We start from the raw sequence: 19,630 nt of genomic DNA on the forward strand, positions 1-19,630 counted from the left end.
GATGGTCAGTGTGAAATCGGTGGGCCGAAGGGCCTGTTTCCTGCTGTATCTTTCAATTCTGTCAATCAAGATTGATTCTGGAAGATTCAGGTTCTCTCGAAGCGGATACTGCTCAAAACAGCCCATTTAAGTAAGAGATACAGGTGAAAACAGGCCACTTAATGGGTACAAGTCCTGGTACTAGTCCTTATTATAGTCGTGTGTACAGAGATGTAGTGAGAAATGTCGTTTCTGTGCTATCCAGTCACATCACACTGTACATGAGTACAATCACTCTCCCATGACAGACACGGCACTAGACTAATCGTAACCATACCTGCGTCGATGAAGTTGAAAACTCAGAGAATTTTAAGTCTTTCTTCAATAGGCAGAAACGGTGGAAGAAGTTGGCGTACTCATCCCTCACCTGAAAGACAAGGTGACATGGAGTGTTTACAATCCTGTCCACACCATTGCCAGTGGCCATTACACCAGGGCTGTCCATGGAGTTCACAATCCAGGCCCCGAGCTGCCGGCTTCTGGCTGCCTCACTCTCATTGCCAAAGCAGAAGGCAAGAGATCAGCACTAGGACAAAGGGTTACTCCAGCTTTATCTGCAGTGAGTGGATTTGTCAGCCACACCACCCAGGAAGCTCCTGCTCCAGTTTCCACCCCACACCTGACACCGTTCTCAGTTCCACAACTGAACTCGGTATTGGTGGCCCAGTGGTTGTTAATATCTGCCAGACCCTGGAACTCTGTGGCATCTACAGATTCCTCTGTGTGTAGATTCAGTTGTGTAGATATTGTGGTCAATAATGTTGTCCATCATTGTCATGGTGTCTAAGAAATATGGAAACAGGCCATTCGGCCCACGATATCCATGCCAACCAGTGGGCACCAGTTTTTCCCTTGGTTTCCACAATGTCATTGGATACACTTGGTCAGGTAGCTTTATTAGACTTTGGTGAGGCAGCGTTTGGAGTATTGTGTGCATTTTCTTGCCTCCCCATTACTCAAAGGATGTATAGGCTTTGTAAAATGTGCAAAGGAGGTTTACATGAAAGATGCCCGGATTAGGAGGTATTTGCTACAGGGAGAGGTAGACAGACATTGCTTGTTTTTTTGCTGGAGGTTGTGGGGAGACCTGATAGAAGTATATAAAATAATGAGAGGCATATATAGTGCAGACAGTCAGAAAGGGTTTTAAAGGATTTCCCCCTTATCCTTAAGCTGTGACCCCTTGTCCTGGACTTCCCCAACATCGGGAGCAATCTTCCTGCATCTAGTCTGTCCAACCCCTTAAGAATTTTATAAGTTTCTATAAGATCCCCTCTCAATCTCCTAAATTCTAGAGAGTTTAAACCAAGTCTATCCAGTCTTTCTTCATAAGACAGTCCTGACATCCCAGGAATCAGTCTGGTGAACCTTCTCTGCACTCCCTCTAGGGCAATAATGTCCTTCCTCAGATTTGGAGACCAAAACTGTACGCAATACTCCAGGTGTGGTCTCACCAAGACCCTGTACAACTGCAGTAGAACCTCCCTGCTCCTATACTCAAATCCTTTTGCTATGAAAGCTAACATACCATTCGCTTTCTTCACTGCCTGCTGCACCTGCATGCCTACTTTCAATGACTGGTGTACCACGACACCCAGGTCTCGCTGCATCTCCCCTTTTCCTAGTCGGCCACCATTTAGATAATAGTCTGCTTTCCTGCTTTTGCCACCAAAATGGATAACCTCACATTTATCCACATTATACTGCATCTGCCAAACATTTGCCCACTCACCCAGCCTATCCAAGTCACCTTGCAGTCTCCTAGCATCCTCCTCACAGCTAACACTGCCCCCCAGCTTAGTGTCATCCGCAAACTTGGAGATATTGCCTTCAATTCCCTCATCCAGATCATTAATATATATTGTAAATAGCTGGGGTCCCAGCACTGAGCCTTGCGGTACCCCACTAGTCACTGCCTGCCATTGTGAAAAGGACCCGTTTACTCCTACTCTTTGCTTCCTGTTTGCCAGCCAGTTCTCTATCCACATCAATATTGAACCCCCAATGCCATGTGCTTTAAGTTTGTATACTAATCTCTTATGTGGGACCTTGTCGAAAGCCTTCTGGAAGTCCAGATACACCACATCCACTGGTTCTTCCCTATCCACGCTACTAGTTACATCCTCGAAAAATTCTATAAGATTCGTCAGACATGATTTATCTTTTGTAAATCCATGCTGACTTTGTTCAATGATTTCACCACTTTCCAAATGTGCTGCTATCCCATCTTTAATAACTGACTCTAGTAGTTTCCCCACTACCGATGTTAGACTAACTGGTCTGTAATTCGCCGTTTTCTCTCTCCCTCCCTTCTTAAAAAGTGGGGTTACGTTTGCTACCCGCCAATCCTCAGGAACTACTCCAGAATCTAAAGAGTTTTGAAAGATTATTACTAATGCATCCACTATTTCTGGAGCTACTTCCTTAAGTACTCTGGGACATAGAAACATAGAAAGTAGGTGCGAGAGTAGACCACCAGGTCCGTCGAGCCCGCACCGCCATTCGCTCATGGCTGAACACTAAACAGACACACTTACCCACAAACAGTAGACACAAGACACAGAACACAAGACACTACCCTCCCCTTTATACCGCTATCACCCCTCTCCACCCCAAGAACCTCGTGATCTCCTGGGGGAGGCAAAAAACCGGATAAAAACCCAGGTCCAATTCGGGAAAAAAATCCGGGAAATTCCTCTCCGACCCCAATCCAGGCGATCGACACTTGTCCAGGAGATCACTCAGGTCTTACTATACTAACCATACCTAGGTCCATATCCCTGCCCTCTCCCCGTAGCCCCTTATCCCCTTGGCAGCTAAAAAACCATCTATTTTAGTCTTAAATATATTTAAAGTTTCTGCTTCCACTGCTCCCTGGGGCAGTGAATTCCATAAATTAACCACCCTCTGGGTGAAGAAGTTCTTCCTCATCTCAGTTTTAAAAGAGCCCCCCCTTATTCTGCAACTATGTCCTCTAGTTCTAGTTTCCCCGATCATTGGGAACATCCTCGGTGCATCCACCCGATCAAGGCCCCTCACGATCTTATATGTTTCAATGAGATCGCCTCTCATTCTTCTAAACTCCAAAGAGTAGAGTTCCAGCCTACTTAACCTTTCCTCATATGTCAATCCCCTCATTGCAGGAATTAATCTTGTAAACCTTCGCTGCACTGCCTCCAGGGCTAGTACATCCTTTCTTAAGTATGGACCCCAGAACTGTACACAGTATTCCAAATGTGGTCTCACTAATACTGTGTACAGCTGCAGCAAGACCTCCGTGTTTTTATACTCAATCCCCCTAGCAATAAAGGCCAAAACTCCATTGGCCTTCCTGATTGCTTGCTGCACCTGCATACTAACTTTTAGTGATTCATGTACTAATACCCCTAGATCCCTTTGCGTTGCATTACAACGCAGCTCCTCCTCATTTAGAAAATAACTTGCCCTATAATTTTTTTTCCCAAAGTGAATGACTTCACATTTATTAGTATTAAATTTCATCTGCCAAGTTGTTGCCCACTCACCTAGCTTATCTATATCCTTTTGCAGACTCTTCCTATCCTCCTCATCCCCTACTTTTCCTCCCATTTTTGTATCGTCCGCAAATTTTGATATATTACACTTGGTTCCCTCCTCCAAATCATTTATATAAATTGTGAACAACTGGGGTCCCAGCACCGACCCTTGCGGAACCCCGCTAGTTACCGGTTGCCATCCCGAGTATGAACCATTTATCCCCACTCTCTGCTTCCTATTTGTTAGCCAATCCTCTACCCATGCTAATATATTACCCCCAATCCCATAATTTTTTATTTTTAGCAATAGTCTCTTATGTGGCACCTTGTCAAAAGCCTTTTGGAAGTCCAAGTATACCACATCCACCGGTTCCCCTTTATCCACCCGGGTTGTTACTTCCTCAAAGAATTCGAGCAGATTCGTTAAACAGGACTTCCCCTTCACAAAACCATGCTGGTTCTGTCCGATGAAGTCATGTTTATCCAAGTGCCCCGTTAGTGTTTCTTTAATAATTGTCTCTAACATTTTACCCACCACCGATGTTAGACTAACCGGTCTATAGTTACCCGCCTTCTGTTTACTTCCTTTTTTAAATATAGGTGTTACATTGGCCATTTTCCAATCCACTGGGACCGTTCCTGCCTCCAGGGAGTTTTGGAAAATTATCACCAATGCATCCACAATCCCCACCGCTATCTCCCTCAAGACCCTTGGATGTAATCCATCAGGCCCAGGGGATTTATCCTCCTTCAGTCTCATTAATTTCCCTAATACCACCTCCTTGGTGATCTTAATAGTATTTAGCTCCTCCATTCCTACCGCCCCCTGTTTATCCAGCGTTGGAATATTTTTTGTGTCTTCTATGGTGAAGACTGATACAAAATACTCGTTTAATGCCTTTGCCATTTCCATGTTCCCCACCAACAACTCTCCAGTCTCACCCTCCAATGGACCAACGTTCACCTTAGCCACCCTTTTTCTTTTTATATAGCTATAAAAACTCTTACTATTAGTTTTTATGTTGTTCGCTAAATTCCTTTATAGTCTATTTTCCCCGTCTTAATTAATCTCTTAGTTATTTTTTGCTGACCTTTAAATGCTTCCCAATCCTCTACCCTCCCACTATCTCTGGCTACCTTATATGCCCTTGCCTTCAGCCGAATACTATCCTTTATAGTTTTACTGAGCCATGGCTGACTGTTCTTACCCTTACCCCTTTTTTTCTTCATAGGAATAAATTTTTCTTGAAGGTTATACAGTATACCCTTAAACGTACACCACTGCTCATGTACCGTCTTATTCTTGAGTCTGCTATCCCAGTCAACTTTGATCAGCTCAGTCCTCATACCTTCATAATCCCCCTTATTTAGACTAAGCACCCTAGCCTGAGTTTCAACCTGCTCCCCTTCTATTTGAATATGGAATTCGACCATATTGTGGTCACTTGTTCCCAACGAGTCCCTAACTATGACATTTTTAATTAATCCTGCTTCATTACACAGGACCAGATCCAAGATTGCCTCCCCCCTTGTCGGTTCTGTGACATACTGTTCTAGGAACCCGTCTCTAATACATTCTATAAACTCTTCCTCTAGTCTACCCTGCCCAGTTTGGTTTGCCCAATTAATATGAAAATTGAAGTCCCCCATGATTACAGCAGTTCCCTTTTTACATGCGTCAACTATTTGCAGATTTATGTTCTGACTAACAGCGTCACAGCTATTTGGAGGTCTATAAATTACACCCACTAGTGTTTTTTTCCCCTTATTATTCTCTATCTGTACCCAAGCTGTTTCACTATCCTGATCCTTCAACGCAATATCCTTCCTCTCTATTGCCGTTATTCCCTCCCTTATTAAAAGGGCCACCCCTCCTCCCTTTCTTTCCTGTCTATCTTTCCTAATTGTCGAGTACCCCTCTATATTTAACTCCCAGTCCTGATCCCCTTGCAGCCATGTCTCCGTAATGGCCACGATATCATAACTATATATACTTAATTGCACCGTTAATTCATTTATCTTATTACGAATACTCCGTGCATTTAGATAAAGCACTTTCAGATGATTTTTACTACCCTTCCTTTCCGTTTTTGCCCCTTTTACATCTAGAGCTTTATCTTCACACATTCTGTCTCCTGTCTCATTTTGACTTACCGCTTCCCCACTGATACCCTGCTCTATTTCCTCTACCCCTGCCGTTATTACCCCCCTTGATACCTCCCCCCCGCTACTTAGTTTAAAGACCTCTCTACTGCCCTAGTTATATGATTTGCCAGGACCCCAGTCCCAGCACCGTTCAGGTGAAGTCCGTCCTTACAGAACAGATCCCCCCTGTCCCAGTACTGGTGCCAGTGGCCCAAGAAACCAAACCCATTATTCCCACACCAGTCTTTGAGCCACGCATTTAGCTTTTTAATTTTACGTACCCTCGCCGATTTGGCCCGTGGCTCAGGTAGCAATCCGGAGATCAGTACCCTCGAGGTTCTGCTTTTTAATTTATTCCCTAACTGCTCAAACTCCTTCAGCAGATCCTCCTTCCTCGTCCTTCCTATGTCATTGGTCCCCACATGGACCACGACCACTGGATCCTCCCCCTCCCACTGCAAATTTCTCTCCAGCATCGCAGAGATATCCTTAACCCTAGCACCGGGTAGGCAACACAGCCTTCGGGACATGTTCTGCTGGCCGCAGAGAACCTTATCTACCCCCCGAATAATACTATCCCCTATCACTACGGCATTTCTTCTAACTCCCCCCTCTTGAATGGCCTCCTGATCCACGGTGCTGCAGCCAGGTTGCTCATCCCTCCCACAGCCCCTGATCCCGTCCTTACATTGAGTAAGAGCCTCGGTCATGCTCGTCAGGGACAAGGGCTGTGGCTCCTGCCGCATCTCCTCCTGGTTCCCCCTACCTGCCTCGCTTATGGCCACACCTTCCTTTCCTTGCTCACTGCCTACTGAATTAGTTAAACTGGTCGGTGTGACCATCCCCTGGCACAAAACATCCAGGTAATACTCCCCCTCCCTGATGTACCGCAGCGTATGAAGTTGGGTCTCCAGCTCATCAATGCGGAGCTGGAGTTCCTCTAGCCTCAAACACTTACTGCAGCTGTAGGGATCTTCTACATCAATGGTGTCGACAAATTCCCACATCTCGCAGTATTGGCACATCTCCTGACCGCCCATCTTATATAAGTAATTAACTGGTCCTATTTAAGAATCCCCTACTGTATTGATACACCCCTTATTTATATAATCCTACCTCCTATAAATGGGAAAATACTCACCCCAGCCGTAAATTACCTACTGGTTTGGCTGTCTAGTGGTAATTCCTTCCGCTCTTCCTATCTGGTCCACTGCTCCCTTGCAGTGCGTGGCAAACCTCTTTGCCTCTGTTAGTCTCTGTTAGTCTCTCGAGTCTCTCGAGCCGCGGCTCCGTCCGTCCTCCCTCGGCGACAGCACCTGTGGCACCGCGGTCGTGACGTCCCTTCCGTTCCTGCAGAGCCTTCCTGTCCTGGGCGGAGTCTGCAGCTAACTGTGTGCTCACGTCCGGTAGGGATGCAGCCTATCTGGCCCTGGGGATTTATCGGCCTTTAATCCATTCAATTTACCCAACACCACTTCCCGGCTAACCTGGATTTCACTCAATTCCTCCAACTCCTTTGACCCTGCTATTTCCGGCAGATTATTTATGTCTTCCTTAGTGAAGACGGAACCAAAGTAGTTATTCAATTGGTCCGCCATATCCTTGTTCCCCATGATCAACTCACCTGTTTCTGACTGCAAGGGACCTACATTTGTTTTAACTAATCTCTTTCTTTTCACATATCTATAAAAACTTTTGCAGTCAGTTTTTATGTTCCCTGCCAGTTTTCTTTCATAATCTATTTTTCTTTTCCTAATTAAGCCCTTTGTCCTCCTCTGCTGGTCTCTGAATTTCTCCCAGTCCTCCGGTATGCTGCTTTTTCTGGCTAATTTGTACGCATCATCCTTCGCTTTGATACTATCCCTGATTTCCCTTGTTATCCACGGATGTACTACCTTCCCTGATTTATTCTTTTGCCAAACTGGGATGAACAATTTTTGTAGTTCATCCATGCAGTCTTTAAATGTCTACCATTGCATATCCACCGTCAACCCTTTTAGAATTAATTGCCAGTCAATCTTGGCCAATTCACGTCTCATACCCTCAAAGTTACCTTTCTTTAAGTTCAGAACCATTGTTTCTGAATTAACAATGTCACTCTCCATCCTAATGAAGAACTCAACCATATTATGGTCACTCTTGCCCAAGGGGGCACGTACAACAAGACTGCTAACTAACCCTTCCTCATTACTCAATACCCAGTCTAAAATAGCCTGCTCTCTCGTTGGTTCCTCTACATGTTGATTTAGATAACTATCCCGCATACATTCCAAGAAATCCTCTTCCTCAGCACCCCTGCCAATTTGATTCACCCAATCTATATGTAGATTGAAGTCACCCATTATAACGACTTTGCCTTTGTCGCACGCATTTCTAATTTCCTGTTTGATACCATCTCCAACTTCACTACTACTGTTAGGTGGCCTGTACACAACACCCACCAGCGTTTTCTGCCCATTAGTGTTTCGCAGCTCTACCCATACCGATTCCACATCCTCCAAACTAATGTCCTTCCTTTCCATTGCGTTAATCTCCTCTCTAATCAGCAACGCTACCCCACCTCCTTTTCCTTTCTCTCTATCCCTCCTGAATATTGAATATCCCTGGATGTTCAGCTCCCAGCCTTGGTCACCCTGGAGCCATGTCTCCGTGATCCCAACTATATCATAGTCATTAATAGCTATCTGCACATTCAACTCATCCACCTTATTACGAATGCTCCTTGCATTGAGACACAAATCCTTCAGGCTTGTTTTTACAACACTTACTCCTTATACAATTATGTTGAAAAGTGGCCCTTTTTGATTTTTGCCCTGGTTTTGTCTGCCTGCCACTTTTACTTTTCACCTTGCTACCTATTACTTCTACCCTCATTTTACACCCCTCTGTCTCTACGCTCACACATTTAAGAAACCCTTTCCCTTTAACTCCATCCTCCACTATCCCATTCGACACCCCACCCCCCTTATTCAGTTTAAAACCACCCGTGTAGCAGTGGCAAACCTGCCTGCCAGAATGCTGGTCCCACACCTGTTAAGATGCAATCCGTCCCTTTTGTACAGTTCCCCCTTACCCCAAAACAGATCCCAGTGATCTAAGAATCTAAATCCCTGCCCCGTGCACCAGTTCCTCAGCCACACGTTCAGGTCCAGTATCTCCCTGTTCCTGCTCTCGCCAGCACGAGGAACTGGAAGGAAACCGGAGATAACAACCCTGGAGGTCCTGCTTTTCAGCATTTTTCCGAGCTCTCTAAAGTCACGCTGCAGAATATTGATCCCCTTCTTTCCGACATCGTTTGTGCCGACATGCACTACCACTTCCGGATGTTCACCTTCGCCCTTGAGGATTTTCTGCACTCTGTCCGTGACATCCTGGATCCTGGCACCAGGAAGGCAGCACACCATCCTCGCATCCCGTCTGTTGCCGCAGAAACCCCTGTCCGTACCTCTCACAATGGAGTCTCCCACTACAATGGCGTTGCCTGCCTTAGGCCTTTTTGGTTTTGGCTCAACAGCCCTGTTCGCATCACAAGCCAGTCCGCCGCCCAGTGTAAACACCTCTTCTGTCCCGACAGCTTCTAAGTGGGTGAACCTGTTCACAAGAGGTACAACACCCGGGGAAGTTGGCATTCCATGCTTCCCTCCTGTTCTCACTGTCTCCCACCTTCTCTCTTCCAGTACCTTAGGTGTAACAATCATACTGTAGGACTTGTCGAGGAACGACTCCGTTTCTCGGACGAACCGGAGGTCATCCACTTGCTTCTCAAGTTCCCCAACACGGCCCTTCAGGAGCTCTACCTGGATGCACTTCTCGCATTTGTAGCAGCCAGAGGCACCAGCGGTGTCCTTGACCTCCCACATACTGCAAGCATCGCACTGAATCAGCTTGCCTGACATCTCCTTCTTTCGTCTCTACCTCTCAAGCGTATTGCGTAGTCTCCTCTCCTCAGCCTCCTCGCCGAAGACTCTCGAGCCAAAGACTCACACTTTTCTCACAGGGCACGCCAAAGACTCACACTTTTCTCACAGGGCACTTCACTCACTGCCGCTCGCTAAGAGCCGTCTTGCTTAAATTGACTGATAAATTGCCTGATTTACCAATTTACAAACCAAATTCCTCAGTTTTCAACTGTTTTCCCGGCACTGACTCACTTCTCTCCTCCCACTTGGGCTAGAGCCAATCAGTCGTATCTCTTGCTAACCTCCTGCTGCTGTTGCTCCCAAACCTATAGCAGTTCTGAGTAAAGTCTGCCTGTCCTTGGCCTCTACTTTAACTGTTTTCACTTCTCTCCTCCCACTTGGGCTAGAGCCAATCAGTCGTATCTCTTGCTAAACTCCTGCTGCTGTTGCTCCCAAACCTACAGCAGTTCTGAGTAAAGTGAGATATAGCAAGAGGTTGTCAGGCTAGGACTTTATTCCTTGGAGCACAGGCTGGCGAGGGTGATCTTCTATAGGTGGATAAAATTATGAGGGGAATGAGGGAGAATTCACAGACTTTTACCAGGGTAGGGAAATCAAGAACAAGAAAGGAATACAAGATTTAATTCAAACCTTAGGGGCAATTTTATCACACAGAAAGTGTTGGTTATATTGTATGAACTGTCAGAATAGGCAGTACTATAACTGCATTTAGAAGGTACGGAGAGGGACCTGCATAAGGCTGCAAGGCTCGGTGATGGGGCCCCAACTGTTTACCATATATATCAATGATTTGGAAGAGGGAATTAGGAGCAACACTAGCAAGTTTGCGGATGACACAAAGCTGGGTGGCAGTGTGAACTGTGAAGAGGATGTTTGGAGGTTGCAGGGTGAGTGGGCAGATGCGTGGCAGATGCAGTATAATATTGATAAATGTGAGGTTATCCACTTTGGCGGCAAAAACAAGGGGGCAGATTATTATCTCAATGCGGTTAGTTTAGGCAAGGGGGAGGTGCAGCGAGACCTGGGCGTCCATGTACACCAGTCACTGAAAATTGGCATGCAGGTACAGCAGGCAGTGAAGAAAGCTAATGGAATGTTGGCCTTCATAACAAGAGGATTTCAGTATAGGAGTAAAGAGGTTCTTCTGCAGTTGTATAGGGCTCTGGTGAGACCACATCTGGAGTATTGTGTCCTGTTTTGGTCTCCAAATTTGAGGCAGTGCAGCGTAGATTCACAAGATTGATCCCTGGAATGGCGGGACTGTCATATGAGGAAAGATTGAAAAGACTAGGCTTGTATTCACTGGAGTTTAGGAGGATGAGGGGGTTCTTATAGAAACAGAGAAAATAGGTGCAGGAGGAGGCCATTTGGCCCTTCGAGCCAGCACCGCCATTCATTGTTATCATGGCTGATCATCCCCTATCAATAACCCGTGCCTGCCTTCTCCCCATATCCCTTGATTCCAATATCCCCTAGAGTATCTAACTCTCTCAAATCCATCCAGTGGTTTGGCCTCCACTGCCCTCTGTGGCAGGGAAAACGTTTTTTCTCACCTCCGTCTTAAATGGCCTCCCCTTTTTTCTAAGACTGTGGCCCCTGGTTCTGGACTCGCCCAACATTGGGAACATTTTTCCTGCATCTAGCTTGTCCAGTTCTTTTATAATTTTATGTTTCTATAAGACCCCCCCTCATCCTAAACTCCCATTAGCCTACCCAATACTATTTCTCACCAAAGTTCCTCTACCCCCTTTGATCCTCTGTCCTCCACTAACCTCCTTCTGGGAGATTTACTTAGTGAAGACAGATCCAAAGTACCTGTTCAACTCCTCTGCCATTTCCTTGTTCCTCGTAATAATTTTACCTGTGTCTACCTTCAAGGGACCCACATCTGATTTTGCTACTCTTTTTCCCTTAACATATCTAAAGAAGCTTTTACTGTCCTTCTTTATATTCCTGGCCAGCTTCCCCTCGTACTTCATCTTTTCAGCCTGTATTGCCCATTTTGTTTCCTTCTGTTGTCCAATCCTCTGGTTTCTGGCTGCTCTTTGCTGTGTTATACATCTTTTCTTTTAATTTTATTCAATCCCTAACTTTTCTTGTCAGCCACGGTTGCCTGCTACTCCCCTTATAATCTTTCTTCCTTTTTGGAATGAAATGATCCTGTGTCTTCCGGATTATGCCCAGATAATTCTGCCATTGGTGTTCCACCGTCATTCCTGCTAGGATCCCTTTCCAGTCTACCTTGGCCAGCTCCTCTCTCATGCCTTCATAGTCCCCTTTGTTCAATTGCATCACTGACACTTCCGTTTAACCTTCTCCTTCTCAAATTACAGTTTAAAACTAACCATATTATGATCACTATTATGTTCCTTTACCTCGAGTTCTCTTATCAAATATGGTTCATTGGACAACATTAAATCCAGAATTGCCATTTCTCTGGTAGGCTCCATTACAAGCTGCTCTAAGAATCCATCTCGGAGGCACTCTACAAACTCTCTTTCTTGGGGTCCTGAACCAACCTGATTTTCCCAGACTACCTGCAAATTGAAATCACCCATCACCACAGTGGCATTACCTTTGATACATGCCAGCTTTAACTCCTGCTGCTATGTACACCTTACATCCGGGCTACTATTTGGGGATCTGTAGATAACACCAATTAGTGTCTTCTTGACTCTGCAATTCCTCAACTCAATCCACAGTGACTCTACCTCGTCAGTCCCTATGTCTTCCTTCGCCAGGGACTGAATTCCATCCCTCATCAGCAGAGCTACTCCCCCCTCCTCTACCCACCTGCCTGTCCTTTCTATAGGATGTATAACCCTGAATATTAAGTTCCCAAGCCCGATCCTCCTACAGCCACGTCTCAGTAATCCCCACAATGTCATATCTACCAACCTCTAACTGAGCCTCAAGCTCATCTACTTTACTCCTTATACTTTGCGCATTCAAATACAATGCTTTTAATTCCTTACGCATCTCACCTTTCACATCGATCCCTATTACACTTGGCCAAACACTCCTATCCCTTTGTGGGCTTTCTTTCCCGTTAAAGCAGGCAGTAAAGAAAAACCCAAATAGGTCGACAAGAGCAGCCTCCAGGGGTGATGGTATAGTCCCGTTTAGGAAAAGTGTCTTTGGGCAGTCAGTATTTTCATATCGAGCGTCGCAGACCTGGAACGCGATACCATGCGTCATACGGGATCTGCCAACCCTTACCTCATTTACCAAACATCTAAAAACATGGTTACTGCAAAATCAAAATTGCAATCAGAATCTACCTTAAAATTATCCTATGGTACTCTTTTATTGCTACTTTTTTACTTTATTGTTTGTTTTGTTTTTGTTTTTGTCTTTTGTTTTTACCTTGTTTGGGATGTTTAGAATTTCCTTTTTAAACGTAGACAACACAAAGGAGATGATTGTCGACTTCAGGAGGTCGCAGCCCAAACACACACCCGTCAACATCAGTGGCACCACGGTGGAGAGAGTGGAGAGCATAAAGTTCCTCGGAGTGCAAATCACAGACAGTCTCACCTGGTCCAGGAATAACACTGAGATTGTCAAACGGGCCCATCAGCGACTGCACTACCTGAGGAAACTCAAACAGGCCTCACTCCCCACCAACAACCTCAGGACTTTTTATAGGGGTACCGTGGAGTCTGTACTCACGTACTGCATGAACACGTGATACTCCAACGGTAATTGCTCAGACAGGAAGTCTCTGCAGAGGATAGTGAGGGGAGCAGTGAGGATCATTGGCGTCTCCCTACCCTCGGTACAAGAACTGTTCCAGAGCCGCTGCCTGAAAAAAGCACTGAGCATAGCAAAGGACAGACTGCACCCACTCCACACATATCTAGATCTCCTGCCATCAGGAAAGAGACACCGTAGCATCAAAGCCCGGACAACCAGACTGCTAAATAGCTTCCTTCCACAGGCTGTGAAGCTGCTAAACAGTCATTCCACCTGATTCTGCTGCTTTGCACTGACAATTTAATAACTGGCACTGAGTAATAACTCTGGCACTGGCACTGGCCACTTAAATCAGCTGCCCTGGACATTTTATGACTTTTTACTTGTATTTTAATGTTGCTGTTTTTACCTGCACTTTTTAAAAACTATTCATACTGTTTTATCAGGAACTGGATTGTTTTTTTAATTGTTTTTATTTTTATGCGTGAAATGTTTAAGTTTTATGTGCGATGCTCCGGTATGCCCCTGGGAAACGTCGTCTCATTTTGCACTGTACAACTGTTGCTTTGCAAGATGACAATAAAGGTTGATTGATGATGATGATGATGATACCTTCAATGTTGGCCTTGCCCCAATTTAGGATTTTAATTTGTGGGCCCACCTGGTCTCTATCCTTAACTAATGTAAACCTAATAGACAATGGCTGCTGGTCTCAAAAGGCTCATCCATGAACACTTCATCCATCCATTCCAATTTCTGAAGACCAGATCAAGCGTTGCATTCTCTGGAGAAGGGCTCTCTTCATATTGCCGGGGGAAATGTTCCTGAATACTTTTGACCAATTCTACCCTGTCTAAACCTTTTGCATTATGATATTCCCAGTTAATATTTGGAAAGTTAAAATCCCCTTCTATGATAACCTTATTAGTCCTGCAGCTGTCAATAAAGGCAGGCGTAGCTGGGACCTATGCGAATGCCCATGGCTACACCGTTGGCTTGAGTCCATAATTCTGGTGACTGGTCACAACGTGCTCGCCCACACAGGCCAGTCACTTGCCCAGCCTCATTCCCCAATGGAAGGTCCAGCATTGCCCTCTCTCTAGTTGGCCATCTACATACTGTTTGAGCGAACGTTGCTGAACAAATTCAAGGGGACTTACCTGCTTGTTAAGGAGGCAGTGCAGGATGAAGATGAACATTCCTTGCATGCTGTTGATCACAGTGAAGATGTAGGCCATGACAATTGTTTCCTTCTGGAAGTGCAACATGCCAAATATCCAAGTACATCCCAGGAGGCAAAGCTGAGCGACAGCAGTGAAGGTAAAGACCCTAAAACAAGAGGCACGAGAAGCTGAATGCAAGACAATAATTTGTGTCACTCACTACAGTGCATACTTTAAGGTGCAATATAAACTTCCTGCTGCTTCTAGATCCTCTCGCTTTCAATTACTTGTGTTGACTTCAATGCACAGACTGCAGCGATAGAGATATCAGCCAGTCAGCTGATACAATAGTGAGCTATGACTTGTGGCACACCAAACGTCAAAGGATTTATTGGAAAAGAAAAAATGATTTATGTTGGCCTCTGCTGAGAAATGTTTGTTTCAAACAGAATAATGCAAAGCTGATTCCTTCTCACACTGAGGTGTAACCAGAGAATGCCCACCCCCTAAACACATTCAGAAACCTCGACAGATAACAGGACAGGAATGGCATCTGAGTGATTCACATGCTTGACCTACCACGTGTGGTACCGAACCTATGACCCTGGAGCCGACAGTTCCCTCTATCCGGTCCACTGTATATGCCTGATGTTATTTCCCCTTTTGGTAAGTTTGGAAAGGGCCCAGCTATCAGTGCGTGAATCCCAAATCAGAACAGAAAACGGGAATGGCTTAGATGGGGCATGTTGGTCAGCATGGACGAGTTGGGCCAAAGGGCCTGTTTCCATGCGGTATGACTCTAGGACCTGTCAGCATCAGCAGCTTCATGTGAATAATGGGAAAAGGATGGGAAAGGGACAAGTGCTGGCCATTTGCATGACCTGATACCGTATCAACCAAGGAAGGTACCAGCAGCCACACCAGTTGTTCTCACCTGATTTTCTTCAACTGGCCCATATCAGGATTGATACTTGAAAACTTTTCAGCCAGTTTCAACACAGTCATAATAAAAAATCCTCCATTGACCTTACAAGAAAAGAAAAAGCCACATTATTCCGATTAAGTGGTTTATTGAAATAATATTTTCTTGATAATAGACAATAGGTGTAGGGAGCCAGCACCACCATTCAATGTGATCATGGCTGATCATCCCCAATCAGTAGCCCGTTTCTGCCTTCTTCCAATATCCCCTGACTCCGCTAACTTTAAGAGCCCTGCGCAGCTCTCTCTTGAAAGTATCCAGAGAACCGGCCTCCACTGCCCTCTGAGGCAGAGAATTCCACACTCACAACTTTCTGTGAGAAAAAGTGTTTCCTTGTCTCCGTTCTAAATGGATTACCCCTTATTCTTAAACTGTGGCCCCTGGTTCTGGACTCCCCCAACATCGGGAACATGTTTCCTGCCTCTAGCGTGTTCAAACCCTTAATAACCATATAACCATATAACAATTACAGCACGGAAACAGGCCATCTCGACCCTTCTAGTCCGTGCCGAACACGTATTCTCCCCTAGTCCCATATACCTGCGCTCAGACCATAACCCTCCATTCCTTTCCCGTCCATATAACTATCCAATTTATTTTTAAATGATAAAAACGAACCTGCCTCCACCACCTTCACTGGAAGCTCATTCCACACAGCTACTGAGTAAAGAAGTTCCCCCTCATGTTACCCCTAAACTTCTGTCCCTTAATTCTCAAGTCATGTCCCCTTGTTTGAAGCTTCCCTACTCTCAGTGGGAAAAGCTTATCCACGTCAACTCTGTCTATCTCTCTCATCATTTTAAAGAGCTCTATCAAGTCCCCCCTTAACCTTCTGCGCTCCAAAGAATAAAGACCTAACTTGTTCAACCTTTCTCTGTAACTTAGTTGCTGAAACCCAGGCAACATTCTAGTAAATCTCCTCTGTACTCTCTCTATTTTGTTGACGTCCTTCCTATAATTAGGCGACCAAAATTGTACACCATACTCCAGAATTGGCCTCACCAATGCCTTGTTAATAATCTTATATGTTTCAATAAGATACCTCTCATCCTTCTAAACTCCAGATTATACAAGCCCAGCCGCTCCATTCTCTCAGCACATGACAGTCCCGCCATCCCAGGAATTAACCTTGTAAACCTACGCTGCACTCCTTCAATAGCAAGAATGTCCTTCCTCAAATTAGGGGACCAATACGGCACACAATACTCCAGGTGTGGTCTCACTAGGGCACTATACAACTGCAGCAGATGTTATCTTTAATGCATTTCCATTTTCAATGAAACATCTAGCAGTGCATAAATAGTTACATTTGGCCATGTTTGCCTCTACATTGATCCTCAACAATCATTTTTAAAAGACAGTTTGTTCACTGGTGTGTCAGACAAAGTTCTGCCATCTCTTTGCCACAGCCTGTGCCTCTGCGGAGATCGTCCGCAGTGCATGCCTCTCCGCCACAAGTCAGTAGGTGGGCAAAAAAACAGTGATGTAGATATTACCGTAGTGTTGCATCAGCACAGAGTGGATGACTTCAAATCTTCTCATATGCATTGTGAATCTAAAAATATTTATGGACAGTCTAAAGATTTATCACGAAAACCAGTGATAAAGGCATAATCTTTACCAATGCTCTTTGGAGAAATGTCATCCAATCCGATACTGCTAAATATTAATACCCAAGATTACAGCACAGGTTAATGCTCCAAGGCCCTTCTGTTCCTCCGACCTGCCATTCATGGTTGATGTCCTATCATCATTAGTGGTTCCAAAACCTATCAGCTTACATTCTGAATTCAACAGACAATCTCTGTTTCATATTTTTCTAAACTTACCAGAATAATCACACAGACCGGAGCCAGGAAAGCCCAGATAAATCCCTTCTTTAGATCCAACCAACAACTGGGGAAAGAGTAAAAAAATGTTATTTCCAAATGACACTGTAGAATGTTTACACTTTGCGCACACACGTACAGGAATGTTCCCACACCAGTAACATTGCTGCTCAGACGGCCTCCCTGCCATGTGTGAGGCTCGGCAGGAATCGACTACTCCCATCATGGGTACATTGCTATCTCACTCAATTCTGTGTGGACCCAGCTTGGCACTGTTGGTCTTCATAATCATTACATTATTAGCCAAGTATGTTTTGCAATACACGAGGAATTTGATTTGCCATACAGTCATACTAATAAAAAGCACCAAGACACACAAAATACATTTTAACATAAACATCCACCACAGTGACTCCCCCACATTCCTCACTGTGATGGAAGGCAAAACAAAGTTCAATCTCTTCCCTGCTTTGTTCTCCCATGGTCGAGAGCCTCGAGCCTTCTGGTCTTTGTGCAGGGAGTTGTGGCTGGGGAAGGGCTTTAACATTTTTAGCTATATTTTTTCCCTTGACGAATGTTCAGTGACCTTACCTCATCCATCTCCACTGCACCCCTCGTATCTGCCTCTCAGTCTCCCTATCCCACCCCAACTCACATCCCCCTGAGCCGGAGAGAGGCCACGTGTGACCTCCTTGAGGACAAGTTGGGGCTGTTGGTGAACAGATTCCTGTATCTCCTCCAACCTCATCTACTGCATCCGCTGCTCTAGATGTCAGCTGATTTACATCGGGGAGACTAAGCGGAGGTTGGGCGATCGTTTTGCCGAACACCTCCGCTCAGTCCGCAATAACCTACCTGAACTCCCGGTGGCTCAGCACTTCAACTCCCCCTCCCATTCCCAATCTGACCTCTCTGTCCTGGGTCTCCTCCATTGCCAGAGTGAGCAACACCGGAAATTGGAGGAACAGCACCTCATATTCCGCCTGGGTTGCTTGCGCCCGGATGGCATGAACGTTGAATCCTCCCCTTCCTTAACCCTCGAGCTGTCTCCTCCCATCCCCCTGCCCTCGGGCTCCTCCTCCTCCCTTTTTCCTTCCTTCTCCCCCCCCACCCCCCATCAGTCTGAAGAAGGGTTTCGGCCCGAAACGTCGCCTATTTCCTTCGCTCCATAGATGCTGCTGCACCCGCTGAGTTTCTCCAGCATTTTTGTGTACCACTGAAAGTAAGCATGCAGGTACAGCAGGCCGTGAAGAAAGCAAATGGCATGTTGGCCTTCATAGCGAGCGGATTTGAGCATAGGAACAAGTTGGTTCTACAGCAGTTGTACGGGGCCATGGTATATTGTATGCAGTTTTGGCCTCCTAATTGGAGGAAGGACATTCTATAGAGGGAGTGCAGTGTAGGTTCACCAGGTTAATTCCCGGGATGGCAGGACTGACATATGATGAAAGATTGAATCGACTGGGCTTATATTCCCTGGAATTTAGAAGGATGAGATGGAATCTTATATAAAATTCTTAAGGGATTGGACAGGCTAGATCCAGGAAAAATGTTCCAGATGTTTGGGGATTCCAGAACCAGGGGTCACAGTTTAAGAAAAGGAGGTAGGCCATTTAGGACTGAGATGAGGAAAAACTTTTTCATCCAGAGAGTTGTGAATTCATGGCATTCTCTGCTACAAAAGGCAGTGGAGGCCAATTCACTGGATGTATTCAAGAGAGAGTTGGATATAGGTCTTAGAGCTAATGGAATGAAGGGATATGGGGAGAAAGCAGGGATGGGGTACTGATTCTGGATGATCAGCTATGCTCATATTGAATGGCAGTGATGGCTCGAATGGCCGAATGGCCTACTCCTGCATCTATTTTCTATGTTGACAAACCACTGGAAGTTAATGTGCTGGTGCAGGGGGCAGTCAGGAAGGCAAACTATGTTGCTTTGACTGCAAGAAGATTTCATTTTAGGGCAGAAGGGGTAAGCTAGATAAGTATAGGCGAGTGAACCTTGTGTCAGTGGTTGGGAACATATTGGAGGGAGTTCTGAGTGACAGAAAATATTTGGAAAGGCAGGAATGGTTAGGTTTGGTCAGCATGTATTTGTGTGGGGAAATTGTGATGGGGTTTTTCGAGGAGGCAACAGAGATTGATGAAGCAGGGCAGAAGATGTTGCCCATATGGACTTTAGCAAGACATTTGACAAAGCCCTACATGGTGGGCTGATTCAGAAGATTAAGGTGCAGAGAATCCCGAAGACTTCAGTACATAGGTCGCAGGCAAGTGGGACTATTGTAGCTGGGACATTGTTGGCCGGTGTAGGGGAGTTGGGCCGAAGGGCCTGATTC

General features: G+C 45.5%; 1 protein-coding gene across 1 annotated transcript in view; it reads right to left on the reverse strand.

Moving 5' to 3' along the window:
• Nucleotides 1-295: 295 nt before the first annotated feature.
• Nucleotides 296-19,630, reverse strand: part of LOC116991878 (CD97 antigen-like) — a 105,991-nt gene continuing 86,656 nt past the window's right edge. Inside the window, exons 12-15 of the mRNA XM_033050854.1 lie at nt 17,290-17,356; nt 15,413-15,504; nt 14,476-14,644; nt 296-406 (exon numbers count right to left, since the gene is read on the reverse strand). Of these exons, the coding sequence (XP_032906745.1) occupies nt 296-406; nt 14,476-14,644; nt 15,413-15,504; nt 17,290-17,356 (439 nt within the window). The remainder of the gene's footprint in view (nt 407-14,475; nt 14,645-15,412; nt 15,505-17,289; nt 17,357-19,630) is intronic.

This window comes from Amblyraja radiata, chromosome 35 (genome assembly GCF_010909765.2).
Source record: "Amblyraja radiata isolate CabotCenter1 chromosome 35, sAmbRad1.1.pri, whole genome shotgun sequence".
In the NCBI taxonomy this organism is placed as follows: domain Eukaryota; kingdom Metazoa; phylum Chordata; class Chondrichthyes; order Rajiformes; family Rajidae; genus Amblyraja; species Amblyraja radiata.